Raw genomic sequence first — 23963 nt, 5'->3', positions numbered from 1 at the left:
AAAAATAACCGTATTACATAATTTCATTAAAAAAATTGCTTATCTACAAAATTATTTTCCATCTTATTTAATACAAAAAGGGTGTGAGGAACCTTAAGATGTTTTTGTCATTTTCATTATCTTATTATGAAATTACTGATTTATGTTTGATAGGGACAGTTTATCTCTATATTAATTACTAACTTGATACTAGTATATCTTATCTCAAAATTAGTAACCAAACAAAGGCACAAGGGGTGTACGAATCGAAAATCCAACCAAACCGTAAACCGAACAAAAAACCCGACTAGTGGTTTGGTTTGGTATTGGAAAAAAAAACCCGACTATATTTGGGTTGGTTTGATTTTAACTAAAAAAAACCAACCCGAGACCAAACCAATCCGACATTATATATGTAATTTTAAAATTTTATTTTATACATAAAAAATTTTACATTGATATAATTTTAAAATACACTAAGAATGATAATAATATTGAATATTGATTTTTTAGTTTTACATTGGTTTAGACAATTAAAATACATAATCTAATTTTAATTTTCCTTAAATATTTAGTAATGTAACTAATACTTATTAAACTTATTTTAGCATGATTTAGTACTTTTAAATTATGATCATTTTCATTATGACTTTGCAATATTTATTTTATATGATGATTTCATTATTTTTTTTATTGAATATTTTAGTGTCATCACTCATCTCATATTTTGTGTTATTTTCTTAAGAAACACTTTAGATAATTGTATTTTGGTTGGACTAAAGAAATATTTGGAGCACAAGTTAATTATATGTTTGTATGCGAAAAAATCCAAAAATCTGAAAAAATCCGAGGTTTATTAGTTTGGTTTGATTTATAAATTTAAAAATTCAACACAATGGTTTGGTTTGGTATTTCAAAAACCCGAACCAACCCGAGGTTGAAAAAGCCGAAAAATCCGAATTTTATTAGTTTGGTTTGGTTTATAAATTAAATTTTTTTTACACAAATGGTTTGATTTGATATTTGAAAAACCCGAACCAACCCAATCATGTACACCCCTAAGTCAAGCATACCAAACGATCCTTGCCAGTCTTAAAAAAAATATTATCACATCAATGTAAAAGTATTGACGAGGAACTTTTTATATTGAAGTAAATTGTGTTATAATTCATTTGCTCCGTTCAAGGGCAGAGCTATTTTGGTGCCATTTACGGGTAATACCTTTGCCAAAACCCAATAAAGTGTTTTTTTTATAAATTCAGAACCCACAAACTAACAATTCTAACTCTATTTTTATTAGTGAAAATAAGATAAATCGCACATTCAATTATTTTTATTGATCATTGAAGGATTGCTTTTGTGTGTTTTAACCACTTCTAAGGCATAATTCTCTTCCCTTTCTATTTTGTTCACACTATAGTTTGTTAGAACTGAAATTGAGAATTGATTTGTGTATTTTTGAGAGATAGGTATATAGATACTTCTATGCAATTACGTGCATAGAATTCACTTTGTAATATTACAACGAATTTACGCTCACTTTTTAATAATTGATAGAAAAGTAGTAGTTGCCAATGAGCCTATTTGTCATTTGATGAGAAAATATTATTTATGTATTAAAATTACCATAAATTTACATATTAAAGGGTCTTTTGGTTGTTGGTAAGAGAAGAGTTTTTTTCCTGCTTTCAATCGCAGCCTATTCATCGAGAAGCCACTCGCAGCACACTGACTAGAAATCATCTGCGAGATGGTCTTCTAGCACAAGCATACTACTAATAGATTCTTTGGGAATTCGTAATTGAATACAACCTAGGAAGAGTTGTACACCTACATAACAGCCCTCCCAGCCCAAAGGAAAATGCCATTAAAATTAGCATAACCATATATTATTTGGTTGTTAAATGGGAGGATAATTTCCACGTAGAATATATAGCATAAGTCAAACAATATTTCGGGATTTTTTTCTCTTTTCCACATAAAATATAACATTGCTAATAATGTTTGGTCATGTTTTTTTTCCTCCACATAACTAATACAGGTAATAAACCTATGAGAAAATCTATATAGAATATTATTTTATGCAACACAGAAAATGGAATAACCAATACATGAATAATTACACCCCGCATAACTTTTGTATTACTAATATTAATACCTGCATAACTAACAATACTAACCCCTACAAGCTACATCACTAATACATGCATAACTAATTTTTGTGTTACTACTACCTGCAAAACTAATCCCTACACTAATCGTATTTGTATAACTCTTACCGTCAACCAAACAATAGTCTCTCATCTGAGAAAATAGCTTAACAATCTAAATAGCATTTCTTAGCACAGAAATACGAATGTGAACTCAAAAAAAAAAACATTTTCTTAAAGTTAACTTTTGATTGAACTCTGGAAGAAGGTAAATGTTAAAGACGACAACATATCTTTCTCCACCCAAAGTTGATGGAAAATAGTCAACTGTACTGCCATTTTTTTGTCCCACAACATCAATCAAGCTTAAAAACGGAGACCATCACCAAAATACATTTTTAACAAGATTTTTGTGACAGTATATACTATGCCAGTGATGGATCAGAGTCATTTCACTCCCTGGCTTGAAAGAGAGAAGTAAGCAATATGGTTCATAGTTGCAATGGGATAGGAACAAGTTTTCAGGTCACAGATTTAAGCTACACCACACTGAAGAGTTAATGGCAAGTACTTGAACTCACAGCTCCCTGAAATAATGGAACTATCTGCACAAGCACGAACTAGCTGCATGGAGCAATGTATACAGACATGGAGTATATTGACTCCAACGGGTCTCAAATAAACAAGCACAAAAAACCTTCTCTGGTTGTTTGGCTAGGCACAAGGAAGCTGGGAAGAACATAATCAAGAGCGCCAATTTGGCGTTCCTATATTAGGTGAAACCAGTTATGAGAATTTCACATTAGCTGGGGACAAATGCCGATGATAAGAATGCTTAAAATGCCATTTTGGAAGTTTGCTACCTTGATGGGGCAGATTTTTAAAACATCAGTCTTATTTCCTTCTCCCTGTGCCAATAGTCAGCAGCTCAAAGCTCCTCAGGGCATGGTCCCTGCTCTCTTTTGCAACAGTAGCACGAGTAACAGACGATGATTTGGCTTCAAATCCAGGTTGATTTTTTTGCGAAGTGGACAGTCGGCCGCTACTCGAACCCAACCGACCAGCACGATTCTCAGTGCGTTCACCAGAGGAGCTTGGTCGGCTGCTTGACATTACAGCCCTCCTCGATGTGCTGTCGGTGCGAGACACACGACCTCTTTCAGAATCAGCTTGCTGATGGAAAACCCAATTAGCTGTTAGACACTAGTAGAAATTCCACACAGAACCAATTGATGAATGCAAACTGAAAAGACAGCTGAAATAATGTGCAGGGCCACTGCTGCATCAACAAATATAAAAAGATATCAAGTCCATAGCTCACCACATCTCTGGAGGATGATAGATGCTCTGAAGATCTATGTCTCAAACGGTCCCCCGTAAAACCAGTTCCAGACACATTCTTTCGAGCAAATGCCTCCGCAGCACCAGAAAACTTATCTTTAATTTCCTGCCCCACTGCAAAAAGATCAGACAAATGTAAGAATTAACTTCTGACTATTGTCTGTTATCATGATTCATGAAATTCAACTTGTAGAACCAACCCCCTTCCAATCCCAAAAAAAAAATTTGTTCTTTTTTGTTTTACTTGTGCTTCCTAATATTTAAGCTCTCTTCTTTTTTTCATGGGTATAGAGTAGATCAAGAAAAGCCCATAACAAACAATTCCTGTTTTCATCACCCGTTATCTATTCCTTGATCAATAAGCACCTTAAGCTCCATAGCATAAAAAGGGGGAAAAGGAAAAACCACTCGCTTATTTAGTCAGTTGTGTTGAGGATATAATTAAATAATAAAAGTATGCTCTCTTGAATAGCTTAAACTTTTAGATGAGATAGTCACACACTTCAACATGGTATCAGAGCAGGCAGAGGTCCTGAGATCGAATCTCACCGCCACCCATATCAAAAAGAATTTCACGTGCTTGGCTTATGAAAAAAATAAAATCAAGCCCACACGTAAGGAGTTGTGTTGAGGATATAATTAAATAATAAAACTATGCTCTCCCTAATAGCTTAAGATTTTAGATGAGATAGTCATACACTTCAACAAGTAGCAATACAGCCCATATCAATTTGTAGTTTATGGATGATGTGGTCAGTCAGAGGTACAATGGTTTTATTTTTTTGATAAAAGTCAGGTACAATGGTTAACCAATACAACTTATGAACTCTGCTATCTAACACGATCCTTTAGCAGTTAACCAATTTATAAATATGGATATAGCTCATAAAGAGATTAGGCTTCCTCAAGATTGAAGTCATTGGTGGCGTATTGGCCTATTGAGTAGGAGATTGAAACCATTGATGGGCAATCTCATATCCTCCAGTCAAAAAGTTTGTGGAATAGGGAAGCAGTCATCAGGGATGTTGTCCTTATGACTAATGAGATTGTCAAGTCGAGACTAAGGAGCAGAAAACCGGAGACATTATGCAAGCTAGTTGTGAAGAAAGCTAGTAAGTATGTTATCAAATTCTTGTTTTTGCAGCTTCTAGCATCCTGGGAAAGATGGAAACTGTATCTATTAATACATTTTTGTAGTGAGATGTTCCATAATGGTGAACAGAACACTTTGTGATTTCTTTGAATGGAAAGGAGGTAGACATCCTATTGTGCACTCATCTCCCTATTATTTTTTATGAAAATTCTCAGTAATCTGCTGGAACAGGGTAATTGCTACCCCAGTTGATTCTGCTTTGGATAAAGGAAAATATAATGAGATCCATGTTTTTTTACAAAGATATGCAAGAGGTTTCTTTATCACATCTCCTCTTCGCGGATGATACTCTGATCTTCTATGACCCACACATGTGATCGTTTATTTCTATTATGTAAATAATGTAAATATACCAACACAACTACGTCTTAATCCCAACTATTTAGCATCCCTCAAATGGTTTGTTTATTCCTATTATGTTTTGTACGCTCAACTTTTACAAAGATAATTTAAGTGCAGAATCAAGCCCACCAGATAGTCTAGATAATTGAGAAAGTTGAAAAAAAGACAGAAAGGATGGAAGAAAGTACCTATCAAAACTAGTTTACGTTACACTTATAAAATTGACAATATCAAACACACTGGCATTCTTTATATATTTCTTTCATATCCCATCATCAATTGGTAAGAAGCTAGAGAAACTAGCAAGGAACTTCTACCACGGTAGGACAAGGGATAAGAGATATCGCTTGATAGGGTGGGAGTGATGAATCCAATGGGAGTGGGAGCTTTTGGCCATTGGCATTGGAAGATTTACCACATTCAACCAAACTCTCGATTAACAATTATAGGGATTAGCAAATAAGGAGGTCACCATAGAGTAAGGTACTTCTCTCAAAAATATTGATGTCATGAATACAAGTTGTTAGAATACATAGGTTTCATGTTGAAACTTGACAATGGTAATAGGATACGATTTTGGCTAGACATATAGTGAGGAGACATGAACAAAAAGAAGAATCTCCAAAGTATAATCTTTAGAAGTTGACAAACATAGCACAATAATGGAAATGTTTAGGAGAAAAGGAGGACGAGTGTTACATGAAATTTCTTTTTTCAAGAGGCTCAGGCTTATTCATGACCCAAATGGGGCAAAGCAGGCGACTTCCTTCACAAGATATATGTTAGAATAGAATAGGAAAACACAATCCTACACAAACTAGGAATAGTTTATAGTCTCCTATTTGGTAAGGAATTGTATTATATAGTGTCTATAAATAGGGTTCTCTATGTAATTATTATAACAACAATTCAATAATATTCTTTTCCTATATTTCTCACATGGTATCAGAGCAATTGTGAGAGAAAAAAAAATCACACAGTTTTTTTTTTTTTTTTTTTTTTTTTTTTTTTTTCCGGTAACCTAGTGGCTGTCCAGGTATTTAATATTTTCCGTCACTGTTTTTCAAAAACTAACACCACCACTAGTTGAGGAACTTCCCGGCGAGCAAACCCCAATCATCCCCGCCGGAAACCAGTGCTACACGCGCCGTCACGCGCCGCCGGAAGAATTTCTCCGGCGAGTTGACAGATCCACGCGCCGGCGCGTGAGACCTGTTCCGGCCAGTTTTTCGACCAATTTTTTTTTTCCATTGCGGTCGCCTCTCCATTCCGAGGCAGACTGTATATTTATTTTCTTATTCCGACCAGTTTCGGGCAGTCAGACCTATTTCCGGCGACTGCACCTTTTTTTTTTTCCAGATTCTGACCAGGACCAGCCTTATTTTTTTTTTTTTTTTTTTTTTCCTCTCTCTAAATTCATAATATGTCTTTAGGGATTGATATTTTTGGCTCCAAGAATATAGGTAGTTCAAGTGCTATGATCACTTCAGAACCATTAATGGGAAGCTCAAACTATTTAGCTTGGGCTTCCTCGGTTGAGTTATGGTGCAAGGGGCAAGGCGTTCATGATCACTTAACCAACAATACTTGTGTGGTAGATGAAAAGGCAAAGGCTAGTGAGACGGATAATAACGTCAAAGCACAATGGGAGAAGGTTGATGCTCAATTATGTAGTCTCCTATGGCGATCTATCGATTCCAAGTTGATGCCCTTGTTTCGCTCATCCCAAACATGTTATTCAGTTTGGGAAAAGGCTCGTGCTTTATATACTAATGATATATCTCGATTCTATGATGTGATATCTAGAATGACTAGCTTAAAGAAACAAGAATCCGATATGTCTACTTACTTGGGTCAGGTACAATCAGTCATGGAGGAATTTGACACGTTGATGCCAATCACTAAAAATGTGGACAAACAACAAGAACATAGACAGACGTTGTTTCTAGTTCTTACACTTGCTGGACTCTCTACTGACCATGATTCAGTGCGTGATCAGATTTTAGCTAGTCCTACAATTCCTACAGTTGATGAATTATTCTCTCGTCTACTTCGTATTGCTGCGCCTCCCAGCCACAAAGTAGTTTCATCACCGACCTTTGATTCCTCTGCTCTCGCATCTCAAACTATAGAAAAACGAGTATATCAATCTATGGAGAATCGACGAGGAGGAGGTCGTCTTGGAAAACCTCGATCCAAGTGTAGTTATTGTCATAAGTCTGGACACACTCGTGACATATGTCATAATTTGCATGGTCCACCACCCAGTTATGATCCTGCTACTCTAAAGGAATATAATGAGTTCCTTCGTAATCGTGCAAGTAAGCATACATCTTCACAAGAAGCATTTGTTGCTCCGCCTGATCGACCATCCCATAATGCTCATATTGCTCAATCAGAATATGATGAGTTCCTTCAATATCGAGCAAGTAAGCAAAAGTCTCCACAAGCAGCTTCGGTTGTTCAACATGATGTTGTTGCGGGTAATTCTTTTGCTTGTGTTTCACAGTCTAATACTCATGGATCATGGGTCATGGACTCGGGCGCTTCTGATCATGTTTCTGGTAACAAATCACTTCTGTCAGATATTGTTTATTCACAATCTCTTCCTGCTATTACTTTGGCCAATGGGATACAAACAAAACCAAAAGGGGTTGGAAAAGCCACACCCTTATCTTCTGTCACTCTAGACTCTGTTCTTTATGTCCCTGGTTCCCCCTTTAATCTAGCATCTGTTAGTCGTTTGACACGTGCCCTACATTGTGGCATAACCTTTTTTGATGATTTTTTTCTCATGCAGGACCGCAGTACGGGACAGACGATTGGCACAGGACATGAATCACAAGGCCTTTACTATCTTACCTCTTCAAATTCCTTCACAGCATGCTCTGTTACAGATCCTCCGGACCTCATCCGAGTCTATCTAAACTGCAACAGATGGTGCCTAGTTTATCTAGTTTGTCCAAATTAGATTGTGAGTCGTGTCAACTTGGGAAACACACTCGTGCCACATTTTCACGTGGTACTGAGGGTCGTTCAGAGTCTATTTTTTCATTAGTTCATTCTGATGTTTGGGGTCCTAGTAGAGTCAGTTCCACCTTAGGATTTCGTTATTTTGTTAGTTTCATTGATGATTATTCGAGATGTACTTGGGTTTTCTTAATGAAAGATCGTTCTGAGTTATTTTCTATATTCAAAAGTTTCTTTGCTGAAATAAAAAATCAGTTTGGTGTTTCTATTCGTACTTTTCGTAGTGATAATGCCTTAGAATACTTATCATCCCAGTTTCAGGAGTTTATGTCTCACCATGGAATTATTCACCAAACATCTTGTCCATACACTCCTCAACAAAATGGTGTAGCGGAAAGAAAGAATAGGCATCTCATTGAGACTGCTCGCACTCTCCTCATTGAATCCCATGTTCCGTTGCGTTTTTGGGGTGATGCAGTCCTTTCATCTTGCTATTTAATTAATAGAATGCCCTCATCTTCTATTTCGAATCAGGTTCCACATTCCATACTATATCCACAGTCACATCTCTATTCTATCCCTCCTCGTGTATTTGGGAGCACATGCTTTGTTCATAACTTAGCCCCAGGAAAAGATAAATTAGCCCCTCGTGCTCTTAAATGTGTCTTTCTTGGTTACTCTCGAGTTCAAAAAGGGTATCGTTGCTATTCACATGATCTCCGCCGATATTTTATGTCTGCCAATGTAACATTCTTTGAATCTCAACCTTACTACACATCTTCTGATCATCTTGATATCTCTGAGGTCTTACCCATACCTCAGGTCTTACCTGTACCGACTTTTGAGGGACCTACGGTATCTTCTCCATCTCCAGTTATAGTGCCACCACTCCTAACTTATCATCGACGTCCTCGTCCAGCAATAGTCTCAAATGATTCATGTCATGCGCCGGACCCTGCTCCTACTGTGGCCTTGCCCCCTGCTAGCCAATCGATTGCACTTCAAAAAGGTATACGATCTACTCGAAATACTAATCCCCATTATACTTTCTTGAGTTATCATCGTTTATCTTCACCCCATTATGCCTTTGTATCATCTTTGTCCTCTATTTCCATCCCTAAGACTACAGGAGAAGCACTTTCCCATTCTGGATGGAGGCAGGCTATGATTGATGAGATGTCTGCTTTACATTCGAGTGGTACTTGGGAGCTTGTTTCCCTTCCTACTGGTAAGTCTACTGTTGGTTGTCGTTGGGTTTATGCGATCAAAATTGGTCCAGATGGTCAAGTCGATCGGCTTAAGGCTCGCCTTGTTGCTAAAGGGTATACTCAGATATTTGGGCTAGATTATAGTGACACTTTCGCTCCTGTGGCCAAAATAGCATCAGTCCGTCTTTTTCTATCTATGGCGGCCGTTCGTCATTGGCCTCTTCATCAGTTGGACATTAAGAATGCTTTTCTGCATGGTGATCTTGAGGAAGAAGTCTATATGGAGCAACCACCTGGTTTTGTTGCTCAGGGGGAGTCTAGAAGCCTTGTATGTCGATTGCGTCGGTCACTATATGGTCTAAAACAGTCTCCTCGAGCTTGGTTTGGAAAGTTCAGCACAGTAATTCAGAAGTTTGGCATGACTCGTAGTGGCGCTGATCACTCTGTGTTTTATCGGCATTCAACACCAAATCTGTGTATTTATTTGGTTGTTTACGTTGATGATATCGTTATCACCGGCAATGATCAAGTTGGTATCGCTAATTTGAAGCAGTATCTCTTTCAGCATTTCCAAACTAAAGACCTTGGCAGATTGAAGTATTTTCTTGGTATTGAGGTTGCTCAGTCTAGATCAAGTATTGTTATTTCTCAACGCAAGTATGCTTTAGACATTCTTGAGGAGACAGGAATGATGGGATGTAAACCCATTGACACTCCTATGGATCCGAATGTTAAACTCCTTCCAGGACAGGGGGAGCAACTTAGTAATCCTGAAAGGTATAGACGGTTGGTTGGAAAGTTGAATTACCTCACTGTGACTAGACCGGACATCTCTTTTCCTGTGAGTGTTGTAAGTCAGTTTATGACTTCTCCTTGTGATAGTCATTGGGATGCAGTTGTTCGTATTCTGCGATATATAAAGTCAGCTCCTGGTAAAGGACTACTCTTCGAGGATCAAGGCCATGAGCATATCACCGGATATACAGACGCTGATTGGGCAGGATCACCCTTTGATAGACGTTCTACATCCGGATATTGTGTCTTAGTTGGAGGTAATTTGGTTTCATGGAAGAGTAAGAAACAAAGTGTGGTTGCTCGATCCAGTGCAGAAGCAGAATATCGAGCAATGGCTGTAGCAACTTGTGAGCTAGTTTGGATCAAACAGTTGCTTGGAGAACTGAAGTTTGGAGAAACCGATCATATGGAACTTGTGTGTGATAATCAAGCGGCCCTTCATATCGCATCAAATCCAGTGTTTCATGAGAGGACTAAGCACATTGAGATTGATTGTCACTTTGTAAGAGAAAAGATACTCTTAGGAGATATTGTTACCAAATTTGTGAAGTCAAATGATCAACTTGCAGATATCTTCACCAAGTCTCTTACCGGTCCTCGTATTAATTACATTTGTAACAAGCTAGGTACATATAATTTGTATGCACCAGCTTGAGGGGGAGTGTTAGAATAGAATAGGAAAACACAATCCTACACAAACTAGGAATAGTTTATAGTCTCCTATTTGGTAAGGAATTGTATTATATAGTGTCTATAAATAGGGTTCTCTATGTAATTATTATAACAACAATTCAATAATATTCTTTTCCTATATTTCTCACAATATATAACCACATACAAACGGGAAAGATGAGAATTATACCGAAATGGATAAGAAGCAAATACTTTTGACGGGTAAATCATACTACAATCGCTTGCTCAATGGATATAATCAAAAGGCCTTAAAGAAAATCTATACGACTAAGACAATTAAGAACTTTCTTTACCTGATGCAATGTGAGATATAATCGTTATAGCAGGCAAATTGAGAAGGAGATGTAACATAACGAATTGGTGTTGGGTGTCTATCACTTCTTCTTTTTTTGAGAAAGCTATCAGGCATTAGTGATTACTACACTGCAATTTTGCAGTAAATCTACAGGCCTTAGAATACTCTTTGTTTAATATAACCTAGGTACCACTAAAACAGTGTGGTGGATGATATGGTTCTGGAGGTTGGAAAAGCTGGATGCCAAAAGGAAGAAGATCCAGAAGGCAAATGCTCTTTAAACGGCTCAGACAACTTGATGAGACAGAAAATATAGAATGTCTGGAGGACAGGACAAAATCTGCATGGAAAGTAACAGTAAACTTATTCATTTGTATTTTATCTAATGAAAATATTCCAGTTTGTGTTAATAGTTGGATTGGATATTTTTTGGGGAAATTGATATTTAAAGGTGACATTATCTTAGTGAGATATTCAATGAAAGGAATTTGATTTATCACGCAATATATAACGAGCCTATCTTCGGTTAAGGTATATCAAATCAAATTATGTCCCAGTTTTGCTGAGGTAGCACCTACTTTTCAACTTTACAAAACCATAAATGAACAAAATTTTCTTTGATGGATTTCATCAAGCTAATAGACGCTGGAACAAACCCATTGTGCTTATCTATAGGAATCTATGCATGTGAGCATGGGACAGACCATTCATCCTCCAAGATAAAGGAATAAATGCTCCGAGTTATAGCAAATGTGCATGCTTGAGCAATGCACCCCACTCTTTCCCTCTCTGCACGCACATGCAAGTTTGCCTGTGGTATCAAGCAAGCCCCGGAGAACCACTAATTATTAAATTGACATTGTAGTGCTGCAACCAGTTATGGCTTATTTCGCGAAAAAGCTTAAATTAGACTGGAGATGAAGGAAAAACACCAAGACCCCAAAGTTGAATGAATATCATATATAAGCAGCTCAAGCTGCTTGCAACTCAAAGCTCTGTCCCTCTAGGGAAGAGGAATACCTGGGGGCTTCTCCGCTCTTTCAATAGATGGTCCTGGGTTCAAAGGCAATCTCCCAATTGGTTGCTGGAAAAAGACATCAAATGTTAGAAAATTGCCTCTTAGGGAGGCCGAAATCAAGTCAGCAGATTAAAAAGACAGACCCGTCCTCTTGAAGTGGAGCTAATTTGTGGATACTTCAATGTCGTCCAGTCAAACACAAAGTCAAATTGATAACCTGCCACAAGTACACCAACTTTTAAAGGTGATAAAAATTAATATTTACTAGAAAGGACATAGAGGTAGCAATCTAGAAGAATAGATGACTGAAACGACTAGCATCACCACATAGAAAGTGTACCTTCTCTAATGAAAAGGTCACGGAAAAGCCTCTTCAGGTACGAGTAATCTGGTTTGTCATCAAACCGCAAAGATCGGCAGTAATGAAAATATGATGTGAATTCTGATTGATAGGATTTGCAAAGTACCTGTTACTAGTCAATAGAAACCCATTGAACAGTGCAAATTTAGGGCCGTAGCACTTTCCTCTAAATCAGACTTTCAAGATCTCATATAAAGAATTTCTCATGAACAACATAATGTACAATAACAAATTAATGTACCTCTATCGGTGTAAGCATCTTCTTCTCGCTGATTTTGTCATATTTCTGCTTTTTGGTGCCAGCTCTCAGACCTTGCCATGGAAGACTGGTATGGGCAGCAAATGCTTAGGCGCAGAAGAGAAGTAATTCATATCGAGAAAAAAAGGAAAGGAACCAAGAATCAACTAAAACTCTATGTCTCAACCTTCCCCTCAGAAAATACATAAGCACGTAGCCAAGAGACTCTAGATCATCTCTTCTGCTTTGTTCTACATTCAAGCAATAGAAAGGAAGTCAAACTAAATACAAACCAAGAAAATATGAATAGATGCTGAAAATAATTTCATCTGTACTTACCAACTCCAAGATGGGTGTTAACACTTGCATAACGAGCTGTGCCTGTGAGATTTTTGTTTTCCCTGAATATGAAAGACATAGTTCATTCAACCAATCATAACTAACCGCAGTCATCCAACCAATCCCCATCTAAAGGGGAAAAGACAAGATCTAAGAAAGAAAAGTATCATAGGGAAGAAATGTCAAAGTTTAAAAGTTCCAACTTCATTTAATGGGATATCCACCGTTTAAGATCGAAACTTTATGTAACAAAAAATGCCAAAAAGAAAAAAGGAGTTATGAGCAGCCTCCAAGCAGGAAGAGGAGTACTTCACTATTTTTCATTTCTTAGGAACATAAACTCCATAGTCCATATGTAATGATCCAATCTAGTTTCTGCAAAATGGGATTTTTGGAGCAATTTTTTGTTTCTTAAATGACTATGCACAAAAGAGATAATATTTATGTCTCATACATAAGACTACTCTTCTTGTACTCTGGAATGGTTGATTGTGTCTGAACATTTTCTTGTTTCATCAGCTGATGCATGACACAAGATTGCCCGAAAAATGATATGTTACCAAGTAAATTTTTCTCCAATAGAATGCAGTGACTGTATATTAATCGTTTATCACTAAAAGCGCATCTCTGTTTAGATGTCCATGCCTTGTCCTATGTGACTTCTGTGAGTACCATCTCAGCAACATTAATGGTACCAAAGGATCCACTGAGAAATTAATTTCAAGGTAAGAAGCTTCTCGGGAACAAATTTTCAACAGCATTCGTATAGGACACAACTTGCAGCAAGGTTTTAAGATCTGTCCAGTATCAACAAGGGGGAAGTGATAAATATTGTTTGCACAAGAAATTATTTCAAATGCCTCTCATTCTCAGCCTGGCACCTACTTTAGAAAAGTCAATGCACTCTTTGGAGTGCTAACATTTGGAAAAAGCCTTGCAGCTTGCACAATTGGGAAGTGAATGATCTGGTAGACCTTTTTGCTAGACTACAACATTGTCACATTAATCTCCAGGCAGCTGATAAGCTCAAATGGGGACACCAGAAAGGAGTTTACACAGTTAAGGAAGGGTATCAACAGTTGTGCTCTAGAAACCCCGTGATAGCTAACTGGCCCTGGAAACTCATTTGGAGGACCAAGCTACCACCTAAGGTAGTTTTTTTTACCTGGATAGCTCTATATGAGGCATGTCTCACCCAAGACAACATAAAGAAAAGAAAAATCCAATTCCCAAACAGATGCTATATGTGCAAAAAAAGAGGTTGAAACCCCAGACACCTTCTTCTTCATTGTGAGGTGGCCTCAGAATTATGGAACATATTTTTTTTTGTCTCTCTGGCATCAATTGGACCACACCCCTCACTGTTAAGGATGCATATGAGAATTGGAGTCTATGGAAAGTTGACAAAGCCATCAAGAAGATCTGGATTATGATACCTGCTTGTATTTTTTGGTGTATTTGGTTAGAGAGGAACAAGAGATGTTTTGATGGAGAGTCAACTGCTTTAGGCATTTTGAAGACTAGGTGCACTGAAAATTTGTTTAGTTGGACCAACTTGTATCCTGCTGTTAATGCAGAACAACTTCAGGATTTTACTAACTCATTAGCTCTGGCTTAGATAGTTTGTATAGTTAGCTAGAGATTTTTTTGTAAGCTCAAATGCCATATCTTGTAAATTATGCATCTTCCTGATGCTGTTATTAATACCACTTATCTTATCAAAAAGTTACAGCTAAATCATTTTTTCAGAATTCACTCTCTTTGACAAGATTTATAGCTGCTACACTAATACATGTGATACATAAGATACACACACATATTAACAGCCACCAATCACCTCTTAAACAACATCAACCAGTTCAGTTATGCCCATCCCTACTACTACTTAGAAAGGATGAAAATAAACCTCAAGAAGCTTCATTCAGTAGCCCCAGATAAAATTGAGGCAATATATAAATAGTATGTCTACAGTGAGAAGTCTTAGAATGCGAGTTTAATGCCACCTCTCATTTCTAGCACTTAGACTCAGAACCACCTTTGACTCTTTTCATCCAAGTATTACCCTAACAAAAGGGATGCCATGCCAGTATGCCACAACTGATAATTTATAAGGACATGATAACAAAATAGCACCATTTTTGTACAAGTGAAAGATGCTTTTAGGGGTCATTTGGTTTGTGAACAAGTTATACTGGAATTATAATGTGGGGATTATAATATGGGAATTAAATAATGATAAGGACATGATAACAAAATAGCACCATTTTGTATAAGCGACAGATGCTTTTAGGGGTCATTTGGTTTGTGAACAAGTTATACCGGATTATCATGTGGGGATTATAATATGGGAATTAAATAATGATACAATTATTTAGTGGGTGTACTTTTATTGATAGAATGTTTGGCTATTCGGACAAAGAATGGGATATACAGGGTTAATGTAAACCATGATTTTACACAAGATCAACTTGGATAAACTTTTATTTTCAAGTTTAACCTTCATTTTCCTAAAAGAGTCCATTTGGCTTAGCTGGACTTAAGTGCCTTTTAAGTACCAAGTGTCGAAAAAATATTTTGAGTGCTGGAGTTGATTTTATAAATATGCACTTGTGTGTTTGGATAGAAGTATTAAAACTGAAAATGAGATGTTAATGTGTGAGGTTAAAAAGTGTTTTTCCTGTTAAAATGACTGAGATAACCTTAATCATATTAAGTATATAAAGGAGTAGATTGCTATAAGATTTTTAATTCTAAGCTGATTCACATATAAATTAATTTATGTCTGATTCCGTTTTGAATTCTACATTGATTGATAATACTATTTTAATAAATAAAAATCATTTATTAAATAACATACAATAATTAGATTTTATATTATCCTAATATTCATCTTAAAAGCTTCCATCTTGCCAACCCAAAGCACCACACTACGAAAAGAAAAGAAGTTCCTTTTAACTTAAAGAATGAAGATAAAGGATAGCTAATAAAACAATAATCCACATCACTTCAAGATACGAAAACAAAAATCAAACTTTGCAAACCATAGAATACTCTTTTTTTCCCACAATTGGTCCAAAGTGGGAAATGGCAGAGGTAAGGTGGAGGAAAGAATAAAGGAACAAACAAAGACATTACGACTCGTTTGGTTGGGAACAATTTATCCTTATCCCAGGATTGTTATCCCACCCTCAATGTGGGATAAAACTAACACTTACAATCCCAGGATGAGTTATCCCGCGACTTTATCCCAATCAATCATGGGATAAACTCATCCTAAAATTAATTCCAGGGTTAGCTGTCCCTTATCCCCTACGAAACGAGCCCTTAGAGTTATAGCTCTTTGTACGAAAGGATATTTTGGAAAATTTTAAGTGTAAAGGGGCAACAATGTAAATTACTTGGTCATATCCAAATAGCCTCGAGCTAAAAAAATATATAAGTTGGTCAATCCCAACTTATGGATTTTGGCTTAAAGACAATTGGCTTATAAGGTTAATAGGTGTTTGACCCAAAATAAACCAGAAAGTGCAAACACGTGATAAGCATTGGACAAGTGCAAATGTGTTTTTTTGTTGTTTTATCTCAAGACTAGTAATGCACTAATGCTGGAATTGTTATCCAACATAGAGTGTGGTATCAAATAATGCCACAATTGTGGTATAAACATCCCCATATTGCTTATACCGGAACAAAAAACTCAACCAAACGTGAGATAACATAATCCTACATTTTATTGAGGGATTAGTATCATTTATCCTTGTAACCGAATAACCCCTCAAGTGCTGACAAAGCTTGTTCAGTGCTTTGGGATTATTTAAAGATTATTATTGCTCAGAACTTTAAATGATCCATACACTCTTCCTCCATCAGTGATAACGGAAAATCTCGCGAAGAATTTTCTTTAAGGCTCACAAAAGGAAAGAATTCTCTATTTTTAATTTGTTAGAAGTCCCACATCAGTAGAGGGATGGATAATGGGTCTTCCTTAAATGATTTTGGGTAATCCTTCCTCATGGACTAGCTTTTGGATGAGTTAGGACCAATATTCATTTCTTAACATGGTATCGGAGTTTGGTTAAAGCCAGTGACAATGAGAGAAATTCTGAACTCGTTTTTTTTTACTATTTTCTTGGTTGTCCGAATAGATCTCAGCAGGGTCGCCCTTTAGGAATAGATGGCTGATTGTCTCAGTTTCTTCACCACACATGTAGCACTTTGAGCATAGGTTAACATTTCTCTTGCTAAGATTGTCATGTGTCAACACCACTTCCCGGGCTAACAACCAGTTGAAACATGCTACTCTAAAGGGTATTTTAACTTTCCATATGTTCTTCCCAAGTTCCAAGGCCAATTGTCCATCTATTGAAGGTCTCTATTGAGAAGCTTATATAAGCTGAACTAACTCTGAAGCATCCTCTACAGCCTAATTCCACCAAAGTCTATCAGGGGCTTCCTTTGTGCCTTTGAATTCTACCAGGGTTCTGAACAACTCAACTAATGTATCCACTTCCCAATCATTTAGGTTTCTTCTGAACTAGAAGTTCCATCCCTGTGTTGATCATGCTCCTCCTACTGTTTTCTCTTGCTTTAGATCCTGGCCATAGATGTTTGGGAAGAGATCTTTCAAACAAGAATTAGCAAGCTATTTATCCTCTAAGAAAGATGTTGTGTAGCCATTAACTACCCTCATAGAAGTGTGAGCCCTCATCAGAGGCCAAAGTATTCTTATGGATCTCCATAACCTCACTCCATAGGGGGATTTTACTTCCTTCGTTATCCACTTATTATCCTCACCATATTTACTTCCAACCTGTTTTTCTAGATTCCAGCAGCTGTTTGCTTCCAGATTCCAGTAACATCTACATTGTGTCCCTCAGTTCAGATATCTTAGTTCTAAAGCTATGGTTTCCAGCAATCCCGCCATTGAACCCTTGATAGGTAGTGCAAACTACTTATCTTGGTCTTCCTCTGTTCAGTTTTGGTGCAAGGGACAAGGCATTCAGGACCACTTGGTCAAACAGGCTAAGGATCTTGATGGAAAAGATAGGGATAGGAGAAGATTGATACTCAACTGTGTAGTCAACTATGGAAATCTATAATATGAAGTTGATGTTTTCCAACCATTCCAAAATCCAAACTTGCTTCTTAGTTTGGAAAAGGCTCGTGGGCTATACACAAATGACATCTCTGATTTTATAATGGTATTTCTCAGCTGACCAACCTTAAAAGGCAGGATTCGGATATGTCTACCTATCTTGGACAGGTTCAGGCGGTGATGAAAGAATTTAATGAGTTGATGGCCACTACTTTAAGTGTTGAAAGACAATTGGAGCAACGCACGAAGCTGTTTTTAATTGTTACACTTATTGGACTTCCATCTGAATCTTTTTTTTTGAGATAAAGATGATTGTATATTCAGAATAGACTCATCATCAAACTAATGATGAGCATAGATCACCTACAATCTCCTCAGAGCATGTCAAAACTGCCATGTGGGAGATCACAAATTACCTATGAAATCAACAAAAAGTTCTATATCCCTCACCACACATCTTGTTTACACCAAAAATACAAAAGACAGACAATTCATTCTAATCTTCCATATGATCTTGACTTAGTGCGAGATCAAATTTTGGCTAGCCCCATTGTTCCTATTTGGATGACTTGTCTCGATTACTATGACTCAATGCACCACTTATGTCATATAGGCATCTCATCACACCTGCAGACTCATTTGTTCTAGCATCAGACTACATTTCAGACTGGAAATCGACATGGAGGTCGCTTTGGGAAACCTCGGTCAAGGTGTACCAATTACAACAAATTGAGTCGTACCCGTGATGTGTAATACTCTCCACATGGTATCAAAGTTAGGTCCATCTCAATTCTATGTTCACCGATGTTGGGCATCCTTATTATATTGTCCACACTTCAGTTAACTATGTCTAGTTGTGCAGGGGAGTGTTAGAAGTCTCACATCAGTAAAAGGATAGATAATTGGTCTCCATTATATGATCTTGGGTAATCCTCCCTCGTGAGCTAGCTTTTGGGGATGAGTTAAGCTCAATCTTCATTTCTTAACATAATTTAGTAGTATAGGAATCCTGGCTACACAAGTGATGCTAAATTTCATCTTGGCCTTTAAAAAAAGTCAATATTTGAGAAGCTAATAGTTGGTCTAAAAATCAACAAGTAGGTCCTCCATTCCTTGCTAAATATAGATTTTCACCTATAAATAGAATGTTATCCATTCCTCCATTAACTTATAAAAGACAAACGCTTCATACAGAGTTTACCAAACACGTTTTTAAATATCCCCCGAGCAGATATGTTATTCCCATGGAACTCTCCAAATGAAATATACCGAATACTGAAGCAGGATTATAAAATCAAATGTTCTCTACTCTCCAACAGGTCCAAAAATGAAGTAGCAGAAAAAATAGACTACAAAAAAAGATTCAAAGCATGTCTCTTTGTTATCAGGTAATCATTTTCAATACCAAAAACGTTTGTTTTATTGTCCAAAGACCTAATCATTGTAGAAGGAAAAAATCCACTTTAGTTGCATATCAATTCTTTAAGAAAAAAAAGCATATATTATACCTGTAGGGTATGTGCTTATGTGTATGAAGATCTCTATACTTCTTGGCAAGACCATAGTCAATGGCATATACCTGTTATAGCACGATGAGAAAAATGAAAAACAAACACTCGTTAAGATACACAGGATTTATATCATAGGATACGTTCACTTATGCTCTAAAAGGAATGGATACAGAAAAAGAATAAGAGGGAAAGAGAAGTTCAGCTATACACTTTTAAGTTTTAAGCAATCAGTAAAGTTTCAAAGGGCTCAAAAGATTAGCCTCAGTAAAAATTAAAGGATAATAACATAAACATTGAAGAAAAAAGAAGAAAACGCAAGATTGCTATTAAAATGCCACAGAAGTCATCATTAGTTCTGTCGACAAGCACATACTCATAATGCAACTTCAAACAAAAGAATGTAAATTTTCAACAGATGATCACAAAAATTGTGTCAAACGTAAGAGAGTAGCAAAAATGTTGCTCCTCCATCCCAAATTAAAAATTCCCAGTTTAAGTGAAACACAAAGCAAAATATGTTTAACTCCACTATTTTTTATAAGTAAATATATTAGCTCCACTGATGCTGAAGAAACCTGTACAGACTCTTAGAATAAAATTCCCTAAACCTAAGATTACCAACTTGTCTAAATCCTTGGCGGGTAAACATGGACATACTCACATAGTAACAAAGAACATCATAAAGAGCATACTTGATTAGCTTTTTTTTTTGGTAAGTAGCATACCTGATTAGCTTTACGCCCTAAACCCATTAAGAAGTTATCAGGCTTAATATCACGGTGAAGAAATCCTCTTGAATGCATATATTCAACCCTATTAATCTGCATATAAATTATAATGATCCTTAGACAAGCCAGCCACAACAATCATACAAGTGATTAATTTATACTACTGACCAACTGATCTGCCAGCATTAGGACTGTTTTCAATGTGAACTTCCTATTGCAATAGTTAAACAAGTCTTCCAAACTTGGCCCAAGAAGATCAATAACCATGGCACTGTATTCACCTTCAACTCCAAACCATTTGAGGTGGGGAATTCCCGCTTAAAAGTTAAAAAAATAAGTAATACCAAGCCATATCAGTTTAAGTTAAGAAAAAGAAAAAGAATCACCAGTAATGAAAAGTGAAATGGCATAAGCAATTACTCACTTCCTCCTTGTAGAAGCATATACAGCTTTGATTCATAATGAAGCTGAGGGTGCTTCGTCTTAACTGATTCCTGGGAAGCAATAAATTAGATTCTGGAAATAGTAAAGCCCACATCAAAGAATCAAACCCCATAACTAAACATAGTATTTGAAACAAACAACTACAAAAGTTGTAACAGAAAGCATTTGTGAGAAACTTTTATGGAGACTGGTGATGACTATAAATATACACAGATAGTATTTAAAAAAGTTGCACCATAAAAGTGCAAAGAGAGTTTACAAAACCCAATCAAGCTTAGGCTACTGCTTCACAAGGATCCCAATAACAACTAGTGATTCTGCCTCCTCAGCATAGCTTTCTTTACACCAAAAAAAATACAATTCATCTTGATTGTCTGCACAAAATTGTATTTGTCTTCGGTGGCCAGAATAGCTTCGGTGGAGAACAAAATGCGGGAAGCAAGACTGAGATGGTTTGGGCATGTGAGGAGGAGATGCACGGATGCCCTGATGCGGAGGTGTGAGACATTAGCTTTGGATGGTTTCAGGAGAGGTAGACCGAAGAAGCATAGGAGAGAAGTGATTAGACAGCACATGACAAAGTTTCACCTTATCGAGGACATGATCTTAGATAGGAGTAGGTGGAGTACACAGATTAAGATAGATTGTTAGTAGGTAGCAATGCACTGTCTTGTTGTTCGTCCATATTAGCAGTCGTAGTATTGCTCCTGCAGTTTTTTGTCCTTCGATTTATATTACTACTTGTTATTTCTTGTGCCTCAACCTAAGTTGCTCGTACTCTTCACTTTCGGTGCCGCACCCGCGTTGACACGACGTGGGTGTGGGTGTGGGATCCGTACCCGATTTGATCAACCGGTTTTGGATACTTTGACCAAATTTGAGGGAGAAATTTTGGACAAATTTAATGATTTATGTAATCAAATCAAAACATTCCTTTTATATATATTCTTTTTATATATAAATTGAAATTGATGAAAATGGAAAAACTTGTATATATATAAATTTCTATTGTCACTCCTTTTCCTTTTGTCTCCATCCAAGATTCTCCTCTTGATCATTATTTTCTCCCGAGTTCTAAACACAATATCTCATAATTTAGGTTTTATAACTCTATTTTTAGCCAAATCCCTGCACTTGTATTCGGACATGGATTCGTATCCCCGAATCTTAAAATTTAGGTCATAGAGGATCCAATCTCTGGATCTGCACCCATATCGGACACCCGCACCCTAGTTCGAGCAACTTAGGCCTCAACTATTGTATTGTTTAGTTGTAGTTTTCGTTCTGCTATTTTTGTTATTGTTTCTTGTATTTTCATTACTTCCTTTTTGGGACTATTTTTTTTTAGCTGAGGGTCTATCAAAAACAATTTCTCTACCTCTGAGGAAGGGGTAGGTGAGCGTACACTCGACCCTCCCGAGACCCCACTTTGTGTGACTACACTGGATATGTTGTTATTGTAATTGTATTTGTCTTCGAAAGCTCTATAGTTCCTCTCCTTCCAAATAGACCACCATATACAAGCAAAGCATTTGTGAGAAACTTAACCATTGACAATAGAAGAATAGATGTGATAATACATCATATTGAGGTGCTTCCCCAACCCATATGCTTAATTTCAATTAAGAATATTTTTTTTATAATTTTGATAACCAAGATATCCGTTTGTGACCCGCCGCCCTTTGGACCAATCACAGCCTTCTAAACTCGGTGGATAATGGTCCCGCCCCTTTACCCTTCTCCACTTAAATACCGGGATTCGCTTTGCATGGTGTGGGGCTTGAACGTGCGACCTAAGTCACAAATCCTCCACCTTTTGCCACTCGAGCTAGGCCTTACTCAATAGTCAGAACCAATATATTAACCATTTCCAGTAATCAACTCTAACATATAGCTAGTTCGAAATTGAGTCTTGATTGGGGATATATATCCCTTATCTAGTTTTTAAAAAATCATCTTTTACACACTTTACACCATCATTACATATAGAATCTTTAAGCTGTTAGCTAAATCAAAAAAAAAAAAACTCACCAGCTTGACAGCAACTTCTTCTCCACTTTGTATATTCACACCTGATGATGACAGATAAAGGTAAATACAAACCTAAACACACACAGTATTATACATGAATAGCAATAGAAATTGGGATTACCTAAATAAAGCTCCCCAAAAGATCCACTGCCGATCTTCCGACCCAGCTTATACTTACCACCAATTACAGAATCCATACTTAAATTCCTAACAACAATTACCTCTTCATCAATTATACAATGCAAAAAGTAATCGCAGATCCGGTAAAATCAATTATCACCCAAAATGCTTCTTTTTGGAAGGAAAAGTTGTTCAAGAACTCTATACATACTTGCAAACACGTATTTTCTGATTAAAAAATAAGAGAATAGTTTAACCAAAAAGACAAAAAGGAATCTGGGAAGGATAAGGTGAATATAGAAATGTTAGTGGGTTTTGCAGTAGGTAAAAACTGGAGATGCCAAGAAAATGGTGGAAATGAGAAAGAGCGAAGTGGAGATGAGAGAGAAAGAAGAGAGAGAATGTGAGAATTGATTCTTTAAGACAAGAAGGGATTTTGGGTTAAGAAGAGAAGAAGAAGAAGGGGAGGAGAGAAGATGACGTTGAGTTGAGATGCGGGGTAGTATGGTCATTGCCATAGGGCTTTACTACGCTTGTGAATATCCAAATCATTTTTTTTTTCTTTATTTGTATTTGCTTAGTTGAATTGTACATATATGATTAAAAAAAATTAGGACATAAATTAATGATATACGTATTTGATATGGAGATATATTTTGATATATTTGGATAATTCAAAATTTTCAAAATAAGTTATTATGAAAATGAACTCGTTAATAGAAGTAAAAAAAAATGGGAAACAAATAAGCTATTATAAAAATGAACGTCTTTCAAACTTAATTCTTACCATTGTTTGTCACCCCAACCCCAACTCCCTATTTCTATCGGTCTTCATGACATTTTGCTCATAACTCTGTATTTTTATTTGTCTTCATGACATTTTGCTAAATAATATTTAAATACTTTTGATATAATGTTTTTCTTGTTTACTAAGAATCAAACTGTGAAATCAGATTGCTCGTCTTTATGAAGATTCTTGATGAAAAACTGTTGAATTTTGCTCTAGATGTTCTTTCTATTTTCTAAAATAATTTTGGATAATTATGAAGAGTTTGGGAGTTTCTATATTTATATTGACTTATCATGCTATAGCGGCTTAATTGCACCCCCAATCATGTTAAGGCCGCTATAGCATCCTCAAGCGACTACTTT

The 23963-nt window shown here is 36.6% G+C and overlaps 2 protein-coding genes across 4 annotated transcripts in view; both read right to left on the bottom strand.

The window, feature by feature from the left end:
• Window positions 1–21683, bottom strand: part of LOC125838141 (signal recognition particle 14 kDa protein) — a 325612-nt gene extending 303929 nt beyond the window's left edge. The window contains exon 1 of the mRNA XM_049517198.1: window positions 21677–21683. The gene's annotated coding sequence lies outside the window, so the exon portion shown is untranslated. The remainder of the gene's footprint in view (window positions 1–21676) is intronic.
• LOC125838123 (casein kinase 1-like protein 10) lies at window positions 2697–23236 on the bottom strand. Of its 3 annotated transcripts, XM_049517179.1 has the most exons (15): window positions 22813–23236; window positions 22692–22732; window positions 20641–20710; window positions 20385–20533; window positions 20214–20309; window positions 19486–19556; window positions 12883–12944; window positions 12731–12794; window positions 12547–12631; window positions 12285–12411; window positions 12088–12161; window positions 11947–12010; window positions 3451–3584; window positions 2993–3302; window positions 2831–2896 (listed from the first exon to the last, which is right to left on the bottom strand). In XM_049517179.1, the coding sequence occupies exons 1-14, from the start codon at window positions 22886–22888 to the stop codon at window positions 3024–3026; spliced, it is 1392 nt and encodes a 463-aa protein (XP_049373136.1). In that variant the 5' UTR covers window positions 22889–23236; the 3' UTR covers window positions 2831–2896; window positions 2993–3023. The 3 variants fall into 3 exon arrangements, with proteins under 3 accessions (XP_049373137.1, XP_049373138.1, XP_049373136.1); XM_049517180.1 differs by having other exon boundaries at window positions 2697–3302; window positions 3451–3546; window positions 11948–12010; XM_049517181.1 differs by having other exon boundaries at window positions 2697–3302; window positions 20641–20703.
• Between the last annotated feature and the right edge of the window lie 727 nt (window positions 23237–23963).

The sequence above is a fragment of the Solanum verrucosum genome, unplaced genomic scaffold (assembly GCF_900185275.1).
Source record: "Solanum verrucosum unplaced genomic scaffold, falcon-dt-bn FXZP01000079.1, whole genome shotgun sequence".
Taxonomy (NCBI): domain Eukaryota; kingdom Viridiplantae; phylum Streptophyta; class Magnoliopsida; order Solanales; family Solanaceae; genus Solanum; species Solanum verrucosum.
The sequence above is the reverse complement of the archived record's forward strand: the minus strand, read 5'-3'. Positions and strand labels throughout refer to the sequence as shown.